This window comes from Temnothorax longispinosus, chromosome 11 (genome assembly GCF_030848805.1).
Source record: "Temnothorax longispinosus isolate EJ_2023e chromosome 11, Tlon_JGU_v1, whole genome shotgun sequence".
Classification (NCBI taxonomy): Eukaryota; Metazoa; Arthropoda; class Insecta; order Hymenoptera; family Formicidae; genus Temnothorax; species Temnothorax longispinosus.
The window spans coordinates 11,375,469-11,400,246 of record NC_092368.1 but is presented as its reverse complement, the minus strand read 5'-3'; the positions used below and the strand labels follow the sequence as shown (position 1 = coordinate 11,400,246).

Sequence of the window (24,778 nt, the reverse complement as noted above, 5' to 3'; positions counted from 1 at the left end):
AGAGGTTCGGAGATATGATTTAGTCGACTTCACTCTTGACTGTCTCAATTGCCACGGTGCTTCCACTTCCTATTGGTACGTATATGTAATATTAAATTGTATTTGATTCTTTCCTTTATTTTACATTTATGTCTGTTTTCTCAAAAAATAAATAATGACATTTTGTTGTAAAATTTGTCTGTTTCAAAAAAATAAAGATACTATGAATCGACCGTACTTTAACGTCGATGCTGAAGAAGAAATCGTAATCTCTGGCATTGCTGGCCGATTTCCTAATAGCGACAATTTAAAAGAGTTTCAAGAAAATCTTTTTAACAAGACGGATCTTGCTTCGAGCGATCATGGACGGTGGAATAAAAGTAATAAATTTTTTTTAACATTAAGGAGGTCGGTTGTTCAAATCAATATGATAAGAATTAGTTCAAATTTATGAAAGATATTCATCCATATGAAGAATCTGTCGTCCATGCCAAAGTTGAAGACAATTCGGTTTTAACATTTTTTTTTTTTTTTTATTAAGCGGTATCCATAATTAATGTAGAGAATCTAAGCCGATTTTTAGTACTTCTTGAATTTTTTAAAAAAACCTAAATTTGAGAAAGTTATAGCTTGCTAAAGTTTCTTTGATGACGGCAATTTCAAAAGATATGACGTCATTTCTTACATAAAGTATGACGTCACAGCACACTTTCGTGTACTATATTTTCCTCAATTTTGAAGATATTGCAAAAATTTAAAATGTTTACAAAGAAAGTATGCCATGATCTATCAGACCGTTTAATAAAAAAAATCATGTTAAAACCGAATTGTCTGGATAGTTGTCGAGTAATTAATTATTAAAAATAAACTCTTATCTCTCTTAGACACGGGCGACATAGCAAAAGTGTTACGACACCTGTAATGTAACTCTCAAAACCCTATTAAAAATGACAAGAATTTAATGAGAATAGATGCAAATCATTCTTTACATATTTAGGAAATACTTTTACGAAAATTGATAGTTATCAAGAAATTGTAAAAATAAAACAGCGTATTGCCACATTTTAACGTATTTTGATTTTAATTGTACAAACAACGATTTAAAACCTTAAGAAACAGCTAATTAAATGCATTTCACATATTTATTTGCTAAAACTCGTTTATTTCACGCGTCAACAAATTTGATTCTTATAGAGTTGGCAATCGTCCCCTCTCGCCGCCTGCCCCGCAACGTGACGGCAACCAACCTCCTTAAGATATATTTTCAAAACTTATTAGGAAAAATATTCGTTTTATATTATCGTTTATATTAATCGTAATTAATGATTTGCAATATCTAATCCAATAATTTTAAAAAACGATATCAAAATCCAAGAAAATTGTATAATTCTACGTATATGTACACAATATATACATATATAACTGTTGAGAATCGAGCTATAATTACGAATGTAGATCACGAATACGTCCGACAACGACACAGCACACGTGATTAGGATAATTACAGTAATCACTACCTTTTTTAAAAAAAAGGTAAAGAAAGGCGCCAAGTACACGCATAGTAGTGTATATGTTGTTACCTCGAAAAAAAAAACAGTGGTAGTATTATACCTTAAAAAAATCTAAGTAACAAGTGGTAGACGAAATCTTTGTATCTTGAAAAAATCTCGAAAAAACCTAAACAGTAGTATCTTTACCTAAAAAAAAAAAAAAACAAAGTAGTAGTATTATACCTCGAAAAAACCTAAGTAACAAGTGGTGGACGTAATCTTTGTATCTCCAAAAATCTCGAAAAAACCTAAGCAGTATTATTTTTATTTCCAAAAAATTATTACTCAAGTGATACACATCACAAAATTACGTTACCTTATCAAAAAATGAGTCGCGCTTCAAGTGATCTATTATTACAATTACAAAAAAGAAATGATATCTCTTTTTAAATTACAGCGCCAATTACAGAGAACATATATTTTTCGAGATACAAAGATTACGTCTACCACTTGTTACTTAGGTTTTTTCGAGGTATAATATTACTACTGCTTTTCTTCGATTAGAATAAAAAATTGAATCATGAAGAATTACACAGAGGTAACAGTACAAAATACAAATATTTTATTAAAATATTTAAACCCAACAAGGGAATGCAAGGTATTTAAATACAAAGTTTATATATGTATTTTAAAAGATTTAATCGCATCGCAAAGAATTACAGAGGTAACAGTACAAAAAATAAAAATATTTTATTAAAATACATAAATTTTTCTTGTCAAAAAACTTGGCGCTGCTAGACCTCAAAATTTGGTCAGCCTGGTGTGTATGTGCGAGCGAGTGGGTGTGGGCGATGTGTGGGCGATGTGTGTGTGTGTGTGTGTGTGTGTGTGTGTGTGTGTGTGTGTGTGTGTGTGTGTGACGGTGAATAATGCGGCTTATTACTAAGTATAGGATAAGTTAAGATAAGTTTAGATTTTTAAAGCGATTAGAATTAAGTATAGAATAAGTATAGAATAAGTAATATCTACATTTGTAAAAGGTCTCTCTCTCTCTCTCTCTCTCTCTCTCTCTCTCTCTCTCTCTCTCTCTCTCTCTTTAGCAGCGCCAAGTTTTTTGACAAGAAAAATTTATGTATTTTAATAAAATATTTTATTTTTTTGTACTGTTACCTCTGTAATTCTTTGCGATGCGATTAAATCTTTTAAAATACATATATAAACTTTGTATTTAAATACCTTGTATTCCCTTGTTGGGTTTAAATATTTTAATAAAATATTTGTATTTTGTACTGTTACCTCTGTGTAATTCTTCATGATTCAATTTTTTATTCTAATCGAAGAAAAGCAGTAGTAATATTATACCTCGAAAAAACCTAAGTAACAAGTGGTAGACGTAATCTTGTATCTCGAAAAATATATGTTCTCTGTAATTGGCGCTGTAATTTAAAAAGAGATATCATTTTTTTTTTGTAATTGTAATAATAGATCACTTGAAGCGCGACTCATTTTTGATAAGGTAACGTAATTTTGTGATGTGTATCACTTGAGTAACAATTTTTTGGAAATAAAAATAATACTGCTTAGGTTTTTTCGAGATTTTTGGAGATACAAAGATTACGTCCACCACTTGTTACTTAGGTTTTTTCGAGGTATAATACTACTACTTTGTTTTTTTTTTGAGGTGAAGATACTACTGTTTAGGTTTTTTCGAGATTTTTCAAGATACAAAGATTTCGTCTACCACTTGTTACTTAGATTTTAAGGTATAATACTACCACTGTTTTTTTTTTTCGAGGTAACAACATATACACTACTATGCGTGTACTTGGCGCCTTTCTTTACCTTTTTTTTAAAAAAGGTAATTTTGTACAGATATCACGCCTTTTCGTAGTATTACGCATTGTATAAACAATATGTACAGGGTGTTATTTCGAGGTATAATACTACCACTTTGTTTTTTTTCGAGGTAACAACATAATACATATATACTACTATGCGTGTACTTGGCGCATTTTTTTACCTTTTTTTTGAAAAAGGTAATTTTGTACGGATATCACGCCTTTTTGTAGTGTCATATAAGACGTCGGCGTTAGAAGTAGATAGAAGAAGAAGTATCTTAATAAAAAATTTTCACATTTGGACTTTGCGTCGCAATATCTCCGCTCGTAGGGCACGGAGCGGGATATTATAAGAGAACCCCCCCCCCCCTAATTGGACCTCAAGCTATCGATCCAGCCTACTTAGAACTTGATCCGTTCACTCGTTATTGAGATCTCAACATCTCGGGTACTCGCAACCCGTCGCGTCGCGTAAAAGAGTCACGGTCGGTCTCGCTCCGCGTGTATGTACTTGGCGCGAGACACTACCGTGTCTCTTGATTCTGCCACTAGGGAATTTTTAAGTCGATTCTTATGAATCAAGCTTGAATTCGATGTCTAGGTGTCCCAGGTTGCCGATGACGAGGTTCACATATAGTGCGCTTCATAGTTTTCGGTATCCAGGTGTATTAATACCTTGAATTCGATGTCCACGTGTTCCAGGTTGCTGATGTCGGGTTCCAGATAGTGCGCTCTATAGTTTTCGGTGTCCAGGTATAATAATACATTGAATTCGATGTCTAGGTGTCCCACGTTTCCGATGACAAGGTCCACATAGTGCGCTCCGTAGTTTTCGGTGTCTACGTGTATTAATACTTCGAATTTGATATCTACGTGTCCTACATTCAGATTTAAAGTTATTAATACACCTAGACACCAAAAATTACAAAGCGCACTATGTGGACCTCGTCATCGGCAACCTGGAACACGTAGACATCGAATTCGAGGTATTATTACAACTAGACACCGAAAACTACAGAGCGCGCTATCTGGACCTCGTCATCAGCAACCTGAGACACCTAGACATCAATTTCAAGATATTAATACACGTAGACACCAACTACGGAGCGCACTATGTGGACCTCGTCATCGGCAACCTGGGACACCTAGACATCGAATTCAAGGTATTAATACACGTAGACACCGAAAACTACGGAGCTCACTATCTAGACATTGTCATCGGCAACCTGGAACACCTAGACATTGCATTCAACTTATTATTACACCTGGACACCGAAAACTACGAAGCGCACTATGTGGACCTCGTCATCGCCAACCTGGGACACCTAGACATCGAATTCAACGTACGATTACACCTGGACACCGAAAACTATGAAGCGCACTATCTGGATCCCGTCATCAGCAACCTGGGACAACGTGGACATCAAATTCAAGGTATTAATACACGTAGACACCAAAAACTACGGAGCGCACTATGTGGACCTCGTCATCGGCAACCTAGGACACCTAGACATCGAATTCAACGTATTATTACACCTGGACACCGAAAACTATGAAGCGCACTATCTGGACCTCGTCATCGGCAACCTGGGATACCTAGATATCGAATTCAAGCTTGATTCATAAGAATCGACTTAAAAATTCCCTAGCGGCACTTTCTGCCAAGCGTAGAGAACCTTCTTTTCCGTTGACTTAATATATATTATATCAGAGAGAAACCTGAGAGAGGCCATCCCGGCATTTTTCGTCAATTTTTCTGTGTCACATTTTCCGACGCGCCGCCTGAGAAAGTGCGTATCAACTACGTCGTTTCGCTCGGTAACCGCACATGGTTTGCGTCCGTGCTAATGGTTCGTGTCCGAACTAGCCAGTTAGAGGGGATATGCTGCGGCCGCGGCGCACAGTGGAGCCGTTTGCGCGAATCGCGGAAAAAATTATGTTACTTGTAAAATATGCAATGAATGATCATAGAACCTTTCAATGTTGACTTATAAAAATTGCAAAAATGTATATTTATTAAAAATTAATGATAGGAACAAGTATTTGATTGAAATTAAATAAAAATTCAATTTACATTTAATTTACGTATAAGAGCAAAGTAATTCTTGCGTCGATCATCGCCTAAGTTTAAATTTTTTTGATGTGGTTTACTTCTTAAACTAGTTATTAACGGATCGGATGACACGAGCATCATATGCATAACATCTTCATTTGTAAACAGACGGCTACATTTTCTACTATGATTAAGTCGATATCGTTTATAGTCCTTAATTATTTCTTGCCTCTTGAGCTTCTTCCGATAATGTCCCAAACAGGTAACGCTGCATTTTCCGAGGCATTTTCTATAATTTCCTTACCGTGAAGAAGAATTTTATGAACGGTAATTGGCATAAAGTACCAAGAATATTTTTCAATAAATATTTCCGCTGCCTTGTACACGCATAAGAACCGAATTTTTTTGAATTTATTTCTGCACCACAATTAATCGTTTGTAATATTGTGGAAAATCTTCTGATCAATTTCTCGTCAACTCCAGTTATTTCTGCTGTGATTTTTGGATCAGCAAAAAATCGTCGAGAAGTATTTCCGTCATTAGATGATCCGGAACCTTGTTTAACGATGTCTACCATCAGTCCAAGTTTATTATAAAAAGCGTCTTGTATTCTTTTTTTTGTTTCTTCTTTTTTAACGCGTGTTTCTGGCGTTGTTGACCACTTATTCTTGAAAGACAAATTGTAGGCAATATGTAATATACATTCCATGAATTTGATTCGTGCGTACAAGGGTGACATTCCTAATTTGAGTGCTTCTTTTCTTGTTAGACCTTTTATTAATTTCTGTTAAGTTGTTCATTTGAGATGGTTTGGAACCGCAAATGAACCACGAAGATGATGAAGGCGTGTGGGTTACAGCTTGAGCTACCTTACCGTCTATCATCGTAAATATCATTTGATGATTTATTTTGAATGTGGTTCCGAACTTTTCTATTTCTGTTTCTCGTAATTGAGCAATTTCGTCATCCATACGTCGTTTTTCACTTTTTATTTTTTTAGCAGTTTCTTTTGTGTATTCAAATTGTATTGCTCTGCAATATCTCGTTGAAGAAGGTCGATCATTATTCCAAATAATAATACTTTTATCGTAAAATGAAGTAAGACGTAAGGGCACCATCTGTGACTAGTTAGTGCCAATTGTTATAAAAGACTTTTGCAGCAACAATGCACTCGAAACAACAATTATCCGTTGCGTTCCTTTCTCCTTTCAAGACATGAAAAGCTTTTCCATCTCCTATCAAGAATTAGTCACAGATGATGCCCTTATACGTCTTACTTCATTTTACGATAAAAATATTATTATTTGGAATAATGATCGATCTTCTTCAACGAGATATTGCAGAGCAATACAATTTGAATACACAAAAGAAACTGCTGAAAAAATAAAAAGTGAAAAGCAACGTATGGATGACGAAATTGCTCAATTACGAGAAACAGAAATAGAAAAGTTCGGAACCACATTCAAAATAAATCATCAAAAGATATTTACAATGATAGACGGTAAGGTAGCTCAAGCTGTAACCCACACGCCTTCATCATCTTCGTGGTTCATTTGCGGTTCCAAACCATCTCAAATGAATAACTTAACAGAAATTAATAAAAGGTCTAACAAAGAAAAGAAGCACTCAAATTAGGAATGTCACCCTTGCACGCACGAATCAAATTCATGGAATGTATATTACATATTGCCTACAATTTGTCTTTCAAGAATAAGTGGTCAACAACGCCAGAAACACGCGTTAAAAAAGAAGAAACAAAAAAAAAGAATACAAGACGCTTTTTAATAAACTTGGACTGATGGTAGACATCGTTAAACAAGGTTCCGGATCATCTAATGACGGAAATACTTCTCGACGATTTTTTGCTGATCCAAAAATCACAGCAGAAATAACTGGAGTTGACGAGAAATTGATCAGAAGATTTTCCACAATATTACAAACGATTAATTGTGGTGCAGAAATAAATTCAGAAAAATTCGGTTCTTATGCGTACAAGGCAGCGGAAATATTTATTGAAAAATATTCTTGGTACTTTATGCCAATTACCGTTCATAAAATTCTTCTTCACGGTAAGGAAATTATAGAAAATGCCTCGGAAAATGCAGCGTTACCTGTTTGGGACATTATCGGAAGAAGCTCAAGAGGCAAGAAATAATTAAGGACTATAAACGATATCGACTTAATCATAGTAGAAAATGTAGCCGTCTGTTTACAAATGAAGATGTTATGCATATGATGCTCGTGTCATCCGATCCGTTAATAATTAGTTTAAGAAGTAAACCACATCAAAAAAATTTAGACTTAAGCGATGATCGACGCAAAAATTACTTTGCTCTTATACGTAAATTAAATGTAAATTGAATTTTTATTTAATTTCAATCAAATACTTGTTCCTGTCATTAATTTTTAATAAATATACACTTTTGCAATTTTTATAAGTCAACATTGAAAGGTTCTATGATCATTCATTGCATATTTTACAAGTAACATAAATTTTTCCGCGATTCGCGCAAACGGCTCCACTGTGCGCCGCGGCCGCAGCATATCCCCTCTAACTGGCTAGTTCGGACACGAACCATTAGCACGGACGCAAACCATGTGCGGTTACAGAGCGAAACGACGTAGTTGATACGCACTTTCTCAGGCGGCGCGTCGGAAAATGTGACACAGAAAAATTGACGAAAAATGCCGGGATGGCCTCTCTCAGGTTTCTCTCTGATTATATCAAGCTTGATTCATAAGAATCGACTTAAAAATTCCCTAGCGGCACTTTCTGCCAAGCGTAGAGAACCTTCTTTTCCGTTGACTCAATATATATTATATATTACCTAATTTACCTAAATAGAAATCTTCCTCCTGACCAATAAGTCTATCGACCTAATTTCGAAATACGCGCGCGATATCGAAACTGGCGATACCTGCGCCGCCAGTGTCGAAAAAGTGAAAGTGACGTTCTCTGTTTGTTACATGTATGTTATAAAGAGCGGTCGACGTAGACGACGACGACGACGACGACGTATCTTAATAAAAAATTTCACATTTGGACTTTGCGTCGCAATATCTCCGCTCGTAGGGCACGTAGCAGAATATTATGAGAGAAACCCCCCCCTAATTGGACCTCAAGCTATCGATCAAGCCTACTTAGAACTTGATCCGTTCACTCGTTATCGAGATCTCAACATCTCGGGTACTCGCAACCCGTCGCGTCGCGTAAAAGAGTCACGGTCGGTCTCGCTCCGCGTGTACTTGGCGCGAGACATTACCGTGTCTCTTGACATTACCGTGTCTCTTGATATACGATAATAAATGCAAGAATATATATTATAGATTGATTAGTACAAGTCCGGAAGCATGTTCTCAAATACACTTCTGACGAGAGAGTGAGACGAGCGTCGGGGGTTTACACCGAGAGCGAATTCGTGTACACGCGTGTATCACATGCATGATTCTCGAGTGTCTATTGTAAGATGTCACCATATACACGATTACTAGAATATAGTGTTCAAGTAATATTCAACACTCTTCCTTGACATCTGAATCCGCCCAATGACGCTCATCGATTATCATTCTTGGATGTGCTGCTTCAATCCTATCTTCTCCCTCAAGGTGGCAAGTCTGATTCTTCCAAGCGGCTTCGTAAGTAAGTCCGCTAACAATATTTCGGTCGGACAGTATTTAAAATTGACTTGTCCCTTCTCTGCTAGGTCTCGTGCGAATTGAAACCTGGTATCCATGTGTTTGGTCCTGTTGCTCATTGCCCTTGGATTATTCAGTAGTGCGATACAGCTTTGGTTGTTTTCTAAAACCGTCGTAGGCTTAGTAATATTTTCGTCAAAGTCCTCTAGTATCTGATGAATCCAAAGCAGTTCTTTGCAAGTCTCTACGAGTGCGACGTATTCCGCTTCAGTCGTAGAAAGTGCTACGCACGTCTGCTTTTTACAGCCCCATGCAATCGTTGATCTGTGTAATTGTACTAGAAATCCGCTGATGGATTTTCGATCGCTTCGGCCCTGTGCCCAGTCCGCATTTGAATCGGCAACAAGTCCATTATTCTTTTCCTCGATGTTTCCTAACTTGAGCTGAAATTGCATCGTTCCTTTTAAATATTTCAAGATTCGTTTTGTTTCCGTCCAATCAACAATTGTTGGATCGGTCGTGTGTTGGCTCAGAATGCACACTGGTGCGAGAATATCCGGCCTTGCGTTGACTCCTATGTACAGAAGTTCTCCGATGCGTTCTGATAATTCTTATTTGATTCCATCATGTCTGCTTGGTATCTTTTCTTCATGCTTCCTGGATCCATAGGTATGTGTGAGGTTTTCGCGTCTCTCATTCCGTTGCGGTTGATGATTTTTTCTATGTAGGCTTCCTGATCAAGATGAAAAATGCCTCGTTCGTCTTTCCGAACTCGAAAGCCAAGAAAACTTCTCGGTTCTCCAAGGCCTACGATATCAAACGCCTTTTTTAACGCTTCCTCCGTTTCGTCGATGATTCTCTGAGTAGTGCTTGCAATCAGAAAGTCATCCACGTAAACAACTAGATATGTTGTTGTTTGTCCGTGTAACCCTTTTAAACAGGCATTTGTCCGATTTGCTTTGTTGATATCCGTGTTTATTCAAAAACGCTCTTGAGTGTGTCGTACCATGTTTTCGTGGCCTGCTTTAGACCGTACAAGCTTTTTCACAGTCTGCATACTTTATCTTTTTCTCCTGGTTTTATAAATCCCTCCGGTTGAACCATATATACGGTTTCCTTCAGGTCGCCATTGAGAAACGCAGTCTTGGCGTCGAACTGCTTAACGATGAGTCCTTTTTTTCCTGCTAAGGTGAAGAAGATACGTACTGTCATCTGTCCAACCACCGGAGCGAAAACTTCGTCATAGTCCTTGCCATATTTCTGCGAGAAACCTTGAGCTACTAAGCGGGCCTTGTATCTACAAATATTTCCGTCAGTATCAGTTTTAATTTTAAAGACCCACTTACTTCCAACGGGTTTACGTCCCTCCGACATGTCGACCAGATCCCAAGTATGGTTTATCATCAGGGCCTGTATCTTCTCCTTCATGGCCGAATTCTATTTTTCTTTATCAGGGCCCGATTGCGCCTCTGCGACAGTCCTAGGCTCCACAATAAAGGTGCTGACCATGTTAGCATGATCGGAGATTGCGAACCTGTCAGGCGGCCTGCCTTTCTTTCTACGCGATGATCTTCTCAGTTCCTCGTCCTCTCTATCTTGGTCTTTATTGTTGTCTTCGCCAGCATCTCCAAAACTTTCTTTGTCGCTGGTGATCACAATTGTCTTGTCGGTCCGTGATACATTTTGCTCCTGCTCTTGCTCGAATGATACAGTCTTCTCGTCCGGATCCTGATGCTCAATCGAGCGTTCTTTTCTTGATTGATTAAGACTCGTTTTTACATCTGGTGTATTTCTAAAATCTTCCTCTCCGACGAAGGTCACATTCCTGCTGATTGTGATCTTTCCTGTCTGCTTGTCCAGAAGTCGATATGCTTTGGAGCCGTCTGCATATTCGACAAAAATTAATTTCTGCGCCTTTGGACTCAGTTTTCCTCGAAACATCTTGGGAACGTGCACGTATGCGGTACAGCCAAACACATGTAAATGTGTCATGTCCGGCAGCCTTCCCTCCCACAATTCAAAGGGCGTCTTCTCCGTTGCTCTTGTCGGTAAGCGATTTTGTAAATAATTAGCGTATTTATTGCTTCTCCCCAATACTTTTCAGCCAGATCTGCATCATACAACAAACACCTTACCATTTCAACGAGATAGCGATTTTTCCGTTCGGCTACTCCATTTTGTTGTGGGGAGTACGGTGCAGTCAGTTGTACTTGTGTGCCAGATTTTCTCAAGTATTGGCGCAGATCCTCTGTAATGAACTCTCGACCTCGATCTGAACGTATTGCTTTAGGTCTCCGCTGGAACTTCGTAATTACAGCTTCAAAATACTCCGTCACAGCTTGCGCTGTGTCCGATTTTGCCTTCAACAGACTCACGCAGGTATAAACGGCTATAATCGTCAATAATAGTAAGTATATATTTCTTACCACCTTGCGTAGCTGTTCTCATAGGGCCGCAGAGATCAGTATGCAGCAATCCCAGTGTGTTACTTGTTTTTGTCAGCGAGACCTTAGGAAATGGCTTTTTCGCCATTTTTGCTTTAATACAACATTTGCAAGCGCACATGATTCCACAATCCTTCAACTTAATTCCCGTTGCCAGGTTTTTATCCACCAGCTGCTTCACCGCCACAGGGTCTCGATGTCCGAACTTCTTGTGCCACGTATGCTGACACTCGATGGTGTGGGCAGATTTTGCTGCAAGTGCACTTTCTACGAGATGCAAATAATACAAACCACCTCGTAGACTCCCTGTTGCAACTAGTTTTCCTTCGCGAGTAATGCTGCAATTTGACCCGCTAAATATCACCTTAAAGTTATTGCGAGTTATCCGTCGAACTGACAGCAGACTCCCTTTCAGCGTCGGCATGTACAGGACTTCCGTCAGCGTCACCGGTGTGTGCTGTCCTTCACGTCCCACGCATCGTAACACCACAGTTCCGATTCCTTCAATTCACGCCATTCTACCGTCCGCAAGCATAACGCTACCTTTCACGGCACTGAATTTCGTAAATACGTCTCTATTCGTCGTTTTGACGCAGAGTCAATTGTCCACTCAGTGTTTATTTCCTTCGGCTTGCTCACTCCAACCATGAAGCACATGTGCACCGAACCTTCCGTATCCTCACTCTAAACGTCAACAATGTTTCCGGCACTCTCCTTGTTATTCTTCCAACGCTTGAAACGGGGACAATTTCTCTTAATAATATGCCCCGACTTTCGACAGAAATAACAAGTTACACTGCTACCAGTCGACACCTTCAAAGCACTCTCCTTGTCGATTTCTCCGATCTTGTTTATTTTTCGATTGTATTCGTCGATTAGCTTTCCCTTTACGAGCGTCAAGGTCAGCTGATCATCGGGACGGCTCTCAAGGGCCGTTACGAGCGTGCCATATGAATCCGGCAGGCTTCCAAGAAGAATTGCAATTTGCAAACTCTTTCCACAAGTTTCTCAAAGCCTAAAGCAGCCGTTAATATCTTCTCCTATCTCCCGTCTTTGTCGCCTACTGTCCTCCACTAGTAGACAATGCTTGTCGCGCGCGCCCGATTGTCCATTTTTGTCCATATCGGAGTAATTTGCTCCGGCGGCGACTGTCTTACAACATCCTACAGATCCTCCTTTATTAGCAGTAGTTCAACTTTATATTTCCATTGGTAATTATCGTTATCAAGTTTTGCGATGGAAATGCGTGTCGTTTCCGCCATTGTCTATCACACTCGACTACGTTATCACTGAGCACGTTTTGAGCCTGGGCCCATAACCTGTTGAGAATCGAGCTATAATTACGAATGTAGATCGCGAATACGTTCGACAACGACACAGCACACGTGATTAGGATAATTACAGTAATCACTATATACGATAATAAATGCAAAAATATATATTATAGATTGATTAGTAGTACAAGTCCGGAAGCATGTTCTCAAATACACTTCTGACGAGAGAGTGAGACGAGCGTCGGGGGTTTACGCCGAGAGCAAATTCATGTACACGCGTGTATCACGTGCATGATTCTCGAGTGTCTATTGTAAGATGTCACCATGTACACGATTACTAGAATATAGTGTTCAAATAATATCAACAATAACGAAAACAATCCTCGTAATTTATGTCAAAAATTATAAATTATATTTCATTAATTCAAACATTTTCATGGCTTCGTTATTTCTAATATCATAATTGAAAACGATCCAGATGCATATTATAAATCCTTAAAAACATTATTATTTTTATGTAGAAAGAAGTATAGGTATATATTATACACATTGGTCAACAAAATCTTATTGTTTTCAGATTGTTTTTAAGGGAATAGGTATTTTTTACTAACTTCATGGTTCCGCTGAACAAGAAGCTGGCCTTGAAAATACTAAATTGGCTCTGGTTTTTTAAATAAACAGGGTCAAAGATGCCAAAAAACGTGTTTTTGGTCATTTTTGAATATCTGTGGAAAAACAACGGAAGCACCGTATTTTTTTAACAAAATAGAGCCATATTATTAACTATGATATTATAGGGATAGACTACGAGCCTTCGCACAAGACTCTCGTCTGGTGACGTAACGTAACGTAACATAACATTGAGTTCAATGCACAAGAAACGTACAAAGCCGTAACCGATACGTTTTCTTGTACGTTGATCCACGTTACGTTATGCTACGTTACATACGAGAGTCTTGTGCGAATAAGGCTTTGACTTGAATTTTCTCGCAGATTATACTACTTTTAGACCATCAAATTTTGAAATTATTTCTCGTTGGAGAGTGTGAGATTATTTTGATTCAGTTGTCACCGCTGAAGATCTAACTATTCAAAACAAAACCGAAATGTCCGATGTATAATTATATATTAGTTATTATAACGTTAACTTACGTTAACGTATGCTTTGTCAACCGCATTGTACTGTCAAAGCTTCCTTTTACTTGTTATTATACTTTTTAATATATTTATTTCTTATATAGCTTATAATATGCCCCATCGAATTGGTAAAGTCAACAATATCGAGAAATTCGATTCAGAATTCTTCAATATACCCGCAACAGAAGCTCATATAATGTGTCCTATGATTAGAATGTTACTCGAGCATACTTATGAAGCAATTATCGATGCGGGTGTAAACCCAAAAGAATTACAGGGAACAAGAACGAGTGTTCTTACAGCAATTTCTATGTCTGAGACTCAAGGGGATTTTTTTCTTAAATCTCAGGTATGACATATTTAATTAATATATAAAACACATAATCAAAAGTTAAAGAAATGATAACTGTGTAAAATTCTTGTTTCAAAGATAAAAATCTGTTTCCTTACTGTATAAGAAGTATAGATAAATTATATACAATAAATTTTTAAGCAGTTTTAAAAATATACGTTTAACTTATTATTTATACATTTTAATACTCTAAGTATATTCAGAAACATGTATTGTGATTAGTTTGCTGGATTACCTATGATTGCATGCAACACTTCTCTCATGGCCAATCAAATTTCTTACTGGCTCGGCGTTATTGGACAATCGCATAATATTGATACTGCATGTAGTTCAAGTAACGTTGCTATAGTGAAAGCTTACGAGTTGATTCGGTCCGGAGAGTGCGACGCGGCCATTATCGCTTCCGCCAATTTATGCCTCCATCCTTATGTACAATTTCAATTTTACCATCTAGGTATGTATTTATTATATCTTATTACTAGCTGGTTATCCGGGCTTCGCCCGGGAGTCGTTTTTCTTAAAACGACTTCATTTATGTTTCAATATTCTTATTGTGGACAAACATAAGGAGTGTTCATGGATTAAACATGTTGTAACCATCTTTTTCTACTCGGTCAATTATTTCCAGAAAAATTGGAAAAATTTCTGATACCGGTTTCCAAAAAGATCGGTAACAAAAATTATACACTTTACAGCACTCCCCGGATAATTCTACCCCTTTTTCATATTCTTTGAGATTTGGTCAATTAATTCCCAAAAAATTGGAAAAATTTCGGTATCGGCTTCCAAAAAAATCGGTAACGAAAATTATACACCTTATATCACAAAATTCAATTCTTTGAGATTCGGTCAATTAATTTCCGAAAAATTGGAAAAATTTCGGTAACGACAGAGAGAAACCTGAGAGAGGCCATCCCGGCATTTTTCGTCAATTTTTCTGTGTCACATTTTCCGACGCGCCGCCTGAGAAAGTGCGTATCAACTACGTCGTTTCGCTCGGTAACCGCACATGGTTTGCGTCCGTGCTAATGGTTCGTGTCCGAACTAGCCAGTTAGAGGGGATATGCTGCGGCCGCGGCGCACAGTGGAGCCGTTTGCGCGAATCGCGGAAAAAATTATGTTACTTGTAAAATATGCAATGAATGATCATAGAACCTTTCAATGTTGACTTATAAAAATTGCAAAAGTGTATATTTTTAAAAATTAATGATAGGAACAAGTATTTGATTGAAATTAAATAAAAATTTAATTTACATTTAATTTACGTATAAGAGCAAAGTAATTCTTGTGTCGATCATCGCTTAAGTCTAAATTTTTTTGATGTGGTTTACTTCTTAAACTAGTTATTAACGGATCGGATGACACGAGCATCATATGCATAACATCTTCATTTGTAAACAGACGGCTACATTTTCTACTATGATTAAGTCGATATCGTTTATAGTTCTTAATTATTTCTTGCCTCTTGAACTTCTTCCGATAATGTCCCAAACAGGTAACGCTGCATTTTCCGAGGCATTTTCTATAATTTCCTTACCGTGAAGAAGAATTTTATGAACGGTAATTGGCATAAAGTACTAAGAATATTTTTCAATAAATATTTTTCAATAACTAGTTAGTGCCAATTGTTATAAAAGACTTTTGCAGCAACAATGCACTCGAAACAACAATTATCCGTTGCGTTCCTTTCTCCTTTCAAGACATGAAAAGCTTTTCCATCTCCTATCAAGAATTAGTCACAGATGATGCCCTTATACGTCTTACTTCATTTTACGATAAAAATATTATTATTTGGAATAATGATCGACCTTCTTCAACGAGATATTGCAGAGCAATACAATTTGAATACACAAAAGAAACTGCTAAAAAAATAAAAAGTGAAAAGCAACGTATGTATAGATGACGAAATTGCTCAATTACGAGAAACAGAAATAGAAAAGTTCGGAACCACATTCAAAATAAATCATCAAATGATATTTACGATGATAGACGGTAAGGTAGCTCAAGCTGTAACCCACACGCCTTCATCATCTTCGTGGTTCATTTGCGGTTCCAAACCATCTCAAATGAACAACTTAACAGAAATTAATAAAAGGTCTAACAAAGAAAAGAAGCACTCAAATTAGGAATGTCACCCTTGCACGCACGAATCAAATTCATGGAATGTATATTACATATTGCCTACAATTTGTCTTTCAAGAATAAGTGGTCAACAACGCCAGAAACACGCGTTAAAAAAGAAGAAACAAAAAAAAGAATACAAGACGCTTTTTATAATAAACTTGGACTGAGGGTAGACATCGTTAAACAAGGTTCCGGATCATCTAATGACGGAAATACTTCTCGACGATTTTTTGCTGATCCAAAAATCACAGCAGAAATAACTGGAGTTGACGAGAAATTGATCAGAAGATTTTTCACAATATTACAAACGATTAATTGTGGTGAAGAAATAAATTCAGAAAAATTCGGTTCTTATGCGTACAAGGCAGCGGAAATATTTATTGAAAAATATTCTTGGTACTTTATGCCAATTACCGTTCATAAAATTTTTCTTCACGGTAAGGAAATTATAGAAAATGCCTCGGAAAATGCAGCGTTACCTGTTTGGGACATTATCGGAAGAAACTCAAGAGGCAAGAAATAATTAAGGACTATAAACAATATCGACTTAATCATAGTAGAAAATGTAGCCGTCTGTTTACAAATAAAGATGTTATGCATATGATGCTCGTGTCATCCGATCCGTTAATAACTAGTTTAAGAAGTAAATCACATAAAAAAAATTTAGACTTAAGCGATGATCGACGCAAGAATTACTTTGCTCTTATACGTAAATTAAATGTAAATTGAATTTTTATTTAATTTCAATCAAATACTTGTTCCTATCATTAATTTTTAATAAATATACACTTTTGCAATTTTTATAAGTCAACATTGAAAGGTTCTATGATCATTCATTGCATATTTTACAAGTAACATAATTTTTTCCGCGATTCGCGCAAACGGCTCCACTGTGCGCCGCGGCCGCAGCATATCCCCTCTAACTGGCTAGTTCGGACACGAACCATTAGCACGGACGCAAACCATGTGCGGTTACCGAGCGAAACGACGTAGTTGATACGCACTTTCTCAGGCGGCGCGTCGGAAAATGTGACACAGAAAAATTGACGAAAAATGCCGGGATGGCCTCTCTCAGGTTTCTCTCTGGTAACGACTTCCAAAAAGATCGGTAACGAAAAATTATACACTTTATATCACTCCCCGGAAAATTCTACTCCTGTTTCATACATATTTCTTTGAGATTCAATCAATTATTTCCCGAAAAAATGAAAAATTTCGAATACCGGTTCCCAAAAAGATCGGTAACGAAAAATTATATAGTAGGGGAGCTAGCTTCATTTTTTCGTGATTATTTCGGTACTTATGAAACTTTTTGTGGTGATTCAGAATGTTATTCAATGATCAAAGCTCCGGGGACTGACAAAAAAGTGGGTCGCTTTGGGTGGTACAACCACCCACTTGTGTAAAAAAATTTTTTTTCAAGTCATTTTGGTATGTCAGTCATTTTGCACCATAATTCTTTGATATATTCTATGACTATTAGCATAATTGACTGACAAAAAAGCGGGTCGCTTGTGGGTGGTAAGGCCGCCCAAAAATGTCTTTTTTTTCCCAAATCATTTTGGTATGTCAGTCATTTTGCACCATAATTCTTTGATATATTCTATGACTATTAGGATAATTGACTGACAAAAAAATGGATCGCTTGTGAGTGGTAGGACAGCCCAAAAATGTTTACGTTACGTTGTTACGTTATGTTTAGAGAGAAAAAAGAGAAAAAATCAGTAGTCAAACAATCATATCATGATTTTTAAATAATGTTACAGAATCGAGTGACAACCTTTCTGAGGATGAAGATGACCTAAATAATTGTGACAAATACGATGAAGAAAAAGAAGAAAAAAACTAGGAATCTTCTTCTTCTTCATCGTATTTGTCACAATCATTTAGGTCATCTTCATCCTCAGAAAGGTCGTCACTCGATTCTGTAACATTATTTAAAAATCATGATATGATTGTTTGACTACTTTTTTTTCTCTTTTTTCTCTTTTGGGCAGCCCTTTCGGGCAGCCCTACCACCCACAAGCAACCCGCTTTTTTGTCAGTTAATTATGCTAATAGTCATAGAATATATCAAAGAATTATGGTGCAAAATGACTGACATACCGAAATGACTTAAAAAAAAATTTTTTTTGCACAAGTGGGTGGCTGTACCACCCAAAGCGACCCCCTTTTTTGTCAGTCCCCGAAGCTTTGATCATTGAATAACATTATAAATCACCACAAAAAGTTTCATAAGTACCAAAATAATCACGAAAAAATGGAGCTAGCTCCCCTACTAATACATTCTATAACACTCCCCGGAAAATTCTACCCCTACTTCATATACAATACTTTCAAAACCAGTTGAATAGTTAAGAGTGTATAAAGAACATACATACAGACATACAGACATTTTATTTTATATATATAGAAAATAGAAGATAGTGTATATTATTTATTGTATGGATCATAAACATTTTTTGATATATTTATTTATTTATATCTCATTTATATTTCCATCTTTACGCAAATTTCAGATTTTAAATAATCACTGATTCAGATAATCATTGATCATATGTTTTTGTTATATTAATACGATATATCTGAGCAATTTCCACGTCAAATCGGACGAGAATGACCTCGTATTTTAAATTGCTCGAAATCGACAAACTCTTGTTGTGTGTGAATTATATTAAGATTATGTTATTATTTTACGTTTTTGTTTATCCAATAACGTGCTCTATGAAACAATCGCACTCTTTGTCTATAATGTTCAAGCTTCGATTCAATAATGTAAGGATAGAAAGGAAGCATCCTTCCTTTCTATCCTTACATTATTGAATCGAAGCTTGAACATTATTAAATAACATGAATTAATTTCCTTCCAGGGGTTTTATCTTCTGATGGTTATTGTAAACCCTTTGACGAGAAAGGCACTGGATATATGCGTAGCGATACGGTCGCGGTAGTATATCTGCAAAAGGCAAAAAATACAAGAAGAATATATGCGACTCTCGTACACAGTAAAACGAATTGCGATGGTTTTAAAGAAGAAGGTATTACCTTTCCATCGCTCGAGAAGCAAAAAATATTGTTGGACGAATTTTACGAGGAATGTGAAATTATGCCCAATGAATTATCTTATATGGAAGCTCATGCAACTGGTACCCTTGCCGGTGATCCCGTTGAAGTTATGTCCATTGACCAGGCCTTATGCGCTAAAAGAAACACTCCTTTATTGTTGGGCTCAGTGAAATCAAATCTTGGACATTCCGAAGCTGCCAGTGGCCTTTGCCAAATCGCAAAGGTATATTTGTAATAAAATGATTTAACACTGACTTTGCTTAAAATGTGATTACAGTAATTTATATTTTTTTATATTGTTACAATTATAATACACTGTAAAAAATGTAATGTCCCAGAAAGTCCACTCTAAATTTTGTGTTAAAATAACTCATGTATTGTGTTATTTTTTACATTTAGAAATGTTATATCGACCAAAATAACATTTCTAAATGTAAAAAATAACACAATGCATGAGTTATTTTAACACAAAATTTAGAGTGGACTTTCTGGGACATTAAATTTTTTACTGTGTACATATGTATATAACACATTTATATAAAATAATTACTGCTAATAAAAAGATGTGATTTCTTAAAGGTATTATTAGCGATGGAAACTGGTATAATTACGCCTACTATACACTTCAAGCGTCCGCGAAAAGAGTTAACTGCTATTATCGAAGGAAGAATAAAGATTGTCACTGAACCAACAGAATGGGAGGGTGGTTATGTAGGTATCAATTCTTTTGGGTTTGGAGGGGCTAATGGCCACATATTATTAAAATCAAATCCTAAACAAAAAATCAACAATAGAGCTTCGAATGATGACTTACCTAGGCTTGTAGCTGTATCTGGTCGTACGGAGGAAGCAGTTAAAATCATCTTAGATGATGTAAGCAAATATTATAATGGCTTATTTCATTTATTTCAGAAATAATTTTTGACATTAGTTTTTTGTATTATTATAAATATAACAAACTTAGCAATTAAATATACACACGTGTATTTATATAGTGTCTAAAAAGATATTTGCGTACATAATCACTTTCGAAATTATTTCGAATTTGCACAAAAAAGAAAAGTCAATGTATTAAATATATATTTATTTAATATATTAAGTAATAATAATGCATTTTATAATTCCTAAAGTAAAACACTGCAGAATAAGACAATATTATTATCTTTTTTTGTGTAAAATTATTCCAAGAATTATAGGATGTACATTCTTTGTTACTGAATGCAGGTGCGAAATCGACCAATAGATGCTGAGTTTATATCTCTGCTACATCATATTCATAATAATGATATAGAAGGTCATCCTTACAGAGGATACATGATAACTGGGTCTAAAATATCTCATAATACAATTAATAAAATAGAACATACTTCATATGTCAGAAGACCGATTTGTTTCATATTTTCTGGATTAGGAACTCAATGGTTTGGGATGAGTAAGTAAATATACTATTATAAAATATTTTAAATGTACATTCAACAAAGAAGAATGTTAAGTTATGGAATATATAAGTATACAGAAAGTACAAATATAGAGTGTTACGATCATGATCATAACATATTCCTAGTATGTTATCAAACTTAAAATAATATATACATACAAATTTGATTTATTCCTTACTATTTTTTAAGAACTTAATTTATTACAGTTAACAAGTAAAATAAAATTTTATCCTAGAACAAATACTACAATATGGGAAGAGGCTAGAGTTTCTTACGTACCCTTACCGATAACTAAAAAAATCTAAATATCTAAATACGCGGATGCATGTACATATCTGTATATTGAAATTTAAAAACTTTATTAAAATTTTAATAGGTCGCGCGCTAATGAAATTCCCAGTGTTTGCCAAGGCAATCCAAAAATGTGGTATCGTTTTGAGATCTTACGGCATATCACTTACAGATATTTTAACAAGTAATAATAAAAATATTTTTGATAATATCTTTAATTTTTTATTGGGTCTTATTGGACTACAGGTAAGAAAAAAAACTCTTTGCTTGGCCTTCATAAATTATACTATATATATATATATATGTATATATATATATATATATATATATATACCAAATTTTATAAAGATAATTTAAAAAAATTATTTTATAATTACTTCACAATCCTAATCTTTATTTAAACCAAATGGGATTTCTTTTATATGTATCGCAGATTGGATTAGTTGATCTTTTAACATCTATTGGTGTAATCCCCGATTTTATAATTGGTCACTCCATTGGTGAACTAATCTGTGGATATGCCGATGGATGTTTAACGGCCGAAGAAACGATTCTGTCGGCATATTTCATCGGTTTAGCCCTTCACGAGTCGAAAATAATTAATGGCTCCATGGCTGAAATTAATCTCGACCTTGAAACCTTAAAAGTTATGTGTCCTTCGGATATCGATATAGCTTGTTACAATAGTTCTTCTAATTTTATTGTAAGCGGACCAACGAATTCTATAAAAACATTCCTCACCAAATTGCAGGTATATATTAATGGTTATAAACAATATAATCTTTCTTCTATCTAGTTTCTTTAATTATTTTATTAAAACAAGCAATTAATCGTACTTATGATTTTATTCATTCTTTTAGGCGAATAGTATATCTATAAAAGAAATTTCTTGTGGTTATATACCTTTTCATAGTCGTTACATCAAACCTGTTGTAGCTAAGTCTGAAGAATACTTGAACCAAACATTACCACAAAAAAAGTTTCACAGCTCAAAGTGGCTGAAAACATCCTCTCACGAGTACTCCAATACTATACCTTTATGTTCAAAATATTATACAAATCACTTGTTGTCTCCGGTGTTATTCGCAAAGACGATACGTTCAGTTCCAAAAGATACAGTGACGATTGAAATTTCTTCTCAGAATATTCTTCAATACATTTTGAATAATTATTTATACTCTACAGTAACAAACGTAGCGCTATATGAACGAACCGAAGATCATAATAATGAGATATTTTTAGAATCTATCGGAAAACTATATAACGCAGGATTGCAGCCACAAATTGCAAATCTCTATCCGACAGTGGAATTTCCTGTAAGCCGCGGTACCCCAATGATTTCTCCTCTCATAAGGTATGCATATTTTTTGTTTAGGCACAAATAAACAAATTATTATCAAAAAAAGCAAACACTTTCATAAATTTTAAAATATTTGGGTAAAATAGTCAGAAGAGAGAACATGTTCAATATAATAGCGAATTAGAACTTTAAACTTTTTTTCGAACTTGGTTAGTTTTATCATTTAAGGGGGTCATCTAGTCAAGAGGCTGTTTTTTTGGGGGGGAATTTTTTGTAAAGAATCATAAGAATACACTTTGTTGAAACTTTTACATCATATTTATTGATATTTGAAGAGTATTTAGAAATTTTTCCAAGTTGATATATGGTCAAGAATCCGCTGTAGAGCGCCCCGACGACAGCTGTGTAAAAAAACGGTACCCACGATTCCGGATCTCCAGTTCATCCTAAAAAAAAATCCTCTTAATCTGTGGATGTGTGGCTATCGTGTGAACTAGAACCAAATAAAAATATTGAAATTTCAATTTTTGCCAACGTTTTGAAAAAAGTTCATAATGAAACTTTTTTTCAAAACGTTGGCAAAAATTGAAATTTCAATATTTTTATTTGGTTCTAGTTCACACGATAGCCACACATCCACAGATTAAAAGGATTTTTTTTTTTTTTAGGATGAACTGGAGATCCGGAATCGTGGGTATCGTTTTTTTTACACAGCTGTCGTCGGGGCGCTCTACAGCGGATTCTTTCATATATCAACTTGGAAAAATTTCTAAATACTCTTCAAATATCAATAAATATGATGTAAAAGTTTAAAAAAAGTGTATTCTTATGATTCCTTACAAAAAATTCTCCCCAAAAAGCAGCCTCTTGACCAGACGACCCCCTTAATTTCAAAATCACATCTCTGTATTTTGAAGACATTCCATCATCTTACTTATCTCAAAGATAAATGTATTCCTATACATATGTTAATCCTTTTATGCCTATTATAAAGAGCAGCTAGATAACAGTGATTTTTTAGAATCTGTGCTTCAATTTTACATCAAATCTTGAATTGAGTAATTTCTACAATAATTTGTTTACACGAAGATTATATAATAATTTTTAATGACGTTTGCAGATGGGATCATTTAGAAAATTTGTATGTAATGCGAGCTTGTAAAAAAGAAATAATTGACAAAAAGGAATTGGTTGTTAGTATTAGTACATCTGATGAAGAATTTGCGTATTTAACAGGCCATGTCGTTAATGAAAAAAATTTATTTCCTGCTATGGGGTATCTTTTTTATATCTGGGACATGATCGCATCGTTAAAAAACCAAGAATATATCAATACACCAATTGTGTTTGAAGACGTTAATTTTATTCGTGCTACAGTACTATCACAACAAAATGAGATCGAACTAACTCTCTCGATCCAAGAAGGTAATATTATTATGTAGCCAATTAATTTTCTAGCGTAAATTTTTTATTTCTTAATTAGATTTTAAAACTTATGCTACTTTTATAACGCAATATATATGGCACGCCGTTTTGCTATTTATTAATAAGATTTTTTAATCTAAAATAAAAATTCAGTAATTGATTTAAACTGAAGTAGATAGTTTTTCGGAACCACTTTTATTATGTCATAACATAATAAAAATGAATTAAAATTATGTATTTAAGTAAAATTAATTCAAAGTAAAAATTTTATGAATAAATAGCAAAACGGCGTGCCATACATAGAGAAAAGTACAGTTTATATGTCGAATTACTTTTATGTCAAGACACAATTTTAATTCATTTTTATTATGTCATGAGATAATATTAATGTATTTTTATTATGTCGTAACATAATAATAATTGCAGAAATATAAATTATGTAGACTATCATAGTAATTCAGTAAATTAAAATTATGCTACAACATAATAAAAATTAACGAATTAAAATTATGTACATAATGGAAATTCAAGAATTAAAATTATGTACATAAAAATTCTAAAATTAAATTTATGTACATGATAAAAATTCTAGAATTAAAATTATGTACATAATACAAAATCGGCAATTACAATTATGTGCATAATTTTAATTCCCGAAAAAATTTTATGTCATAACATAAAATAAATTCAGAATTAATATTTTGTCTAGACATAATTTTAATTCTGCATTTTCAATTATGTAATAGCTTAATAATAATTCGATGAATTATAAATATGTCTAGACATAAAATAATTTCTTTTCTTTGAGTATCAATTTAATTTGGTAGAATTTTTATGATAGTATTAAATAGCAAAACGGCGTGCCATACAATATACGCCATAAATAAAAGGTAAAAAATATACACAAAAATATACGAGAATAACTAATTT

General features: G+C 35.0%; 1 protein-coding gene across 4 annotated transcripts; it reads left to right on the top strand.

The window, feature by feature from the left end:
• Window positions 1-24,032, top strand: LOC139821347 (fatty acid synthase-like). 4 transcript variants are annotated; one of them, XM_071792338.1, is made up of 11 exons: window positions 1-75; window positions 198-359; window positions 13,956-14,200; window positions 14,426-14,657; window positions 19,198-19,616; window positions 19,973-20,266; window positions 20,618-20,825; window positions 21,209-21,369; window positions 21,557-21,874; window positions 21,984-22,477; window positions 23,544-24,031. In XM_071792338.1, the coding sequence occupies exons 2-11, from the start codon at window positions 203-205 to the stop codon at window positions 23,863-23,865; spliced, it is 2,850 nt and encodes a 949-aa protein (XP_071648439.1). In that variant the 5' UTR covers window positions 1-75; window positions 198-202; the 3' UTR covers window positions 23,866-24,031. The 4 variants fall into 4 exon arrangements, with proteins under 4 accessions (XP_071648439.1, XP_071648442.1, XP_071648443.1 ...); XM_071792341.1 differs by lacking the exon at window positions 23,544-24,031 and adding an exon at window positions 23,092-23,495; XM_071792339.1 differs by lacking the exon at window positions 1-75 and having other exon boundaries at window positions 178-359; window positions 23,544-24,032.
• Window positions 24,033-24,778: the final 746 nt, after the last annotated feature.

What these genes read in the sequence shown, in the direction of transcription:
- LOC139821347 (XM_071792339.1), top strand. Translation starts at nt 203, where the DNA reads ATGAATCGACCGTACTTTAACGTCGATGCTGAAGAAGAAATCGTAATC. An exon ending in ATTTTTTTCTTAAATCTCAG is followed by an intron (nt 14,201 to 14,425) that starts GTATGACATATT and finishes TATTGTGATTAG; the next exon opens with TTTGCTGGATTACCTATGAT. An exon ending in TGGGTCTTATTGGACTACAG is followed by an intron (nt 21,370 to 21,556) that starts GTAAGAAAAAAA and finishes TATGTATCGCAG; the next exon opens with ATTGGATTAGTTGATCTTTT.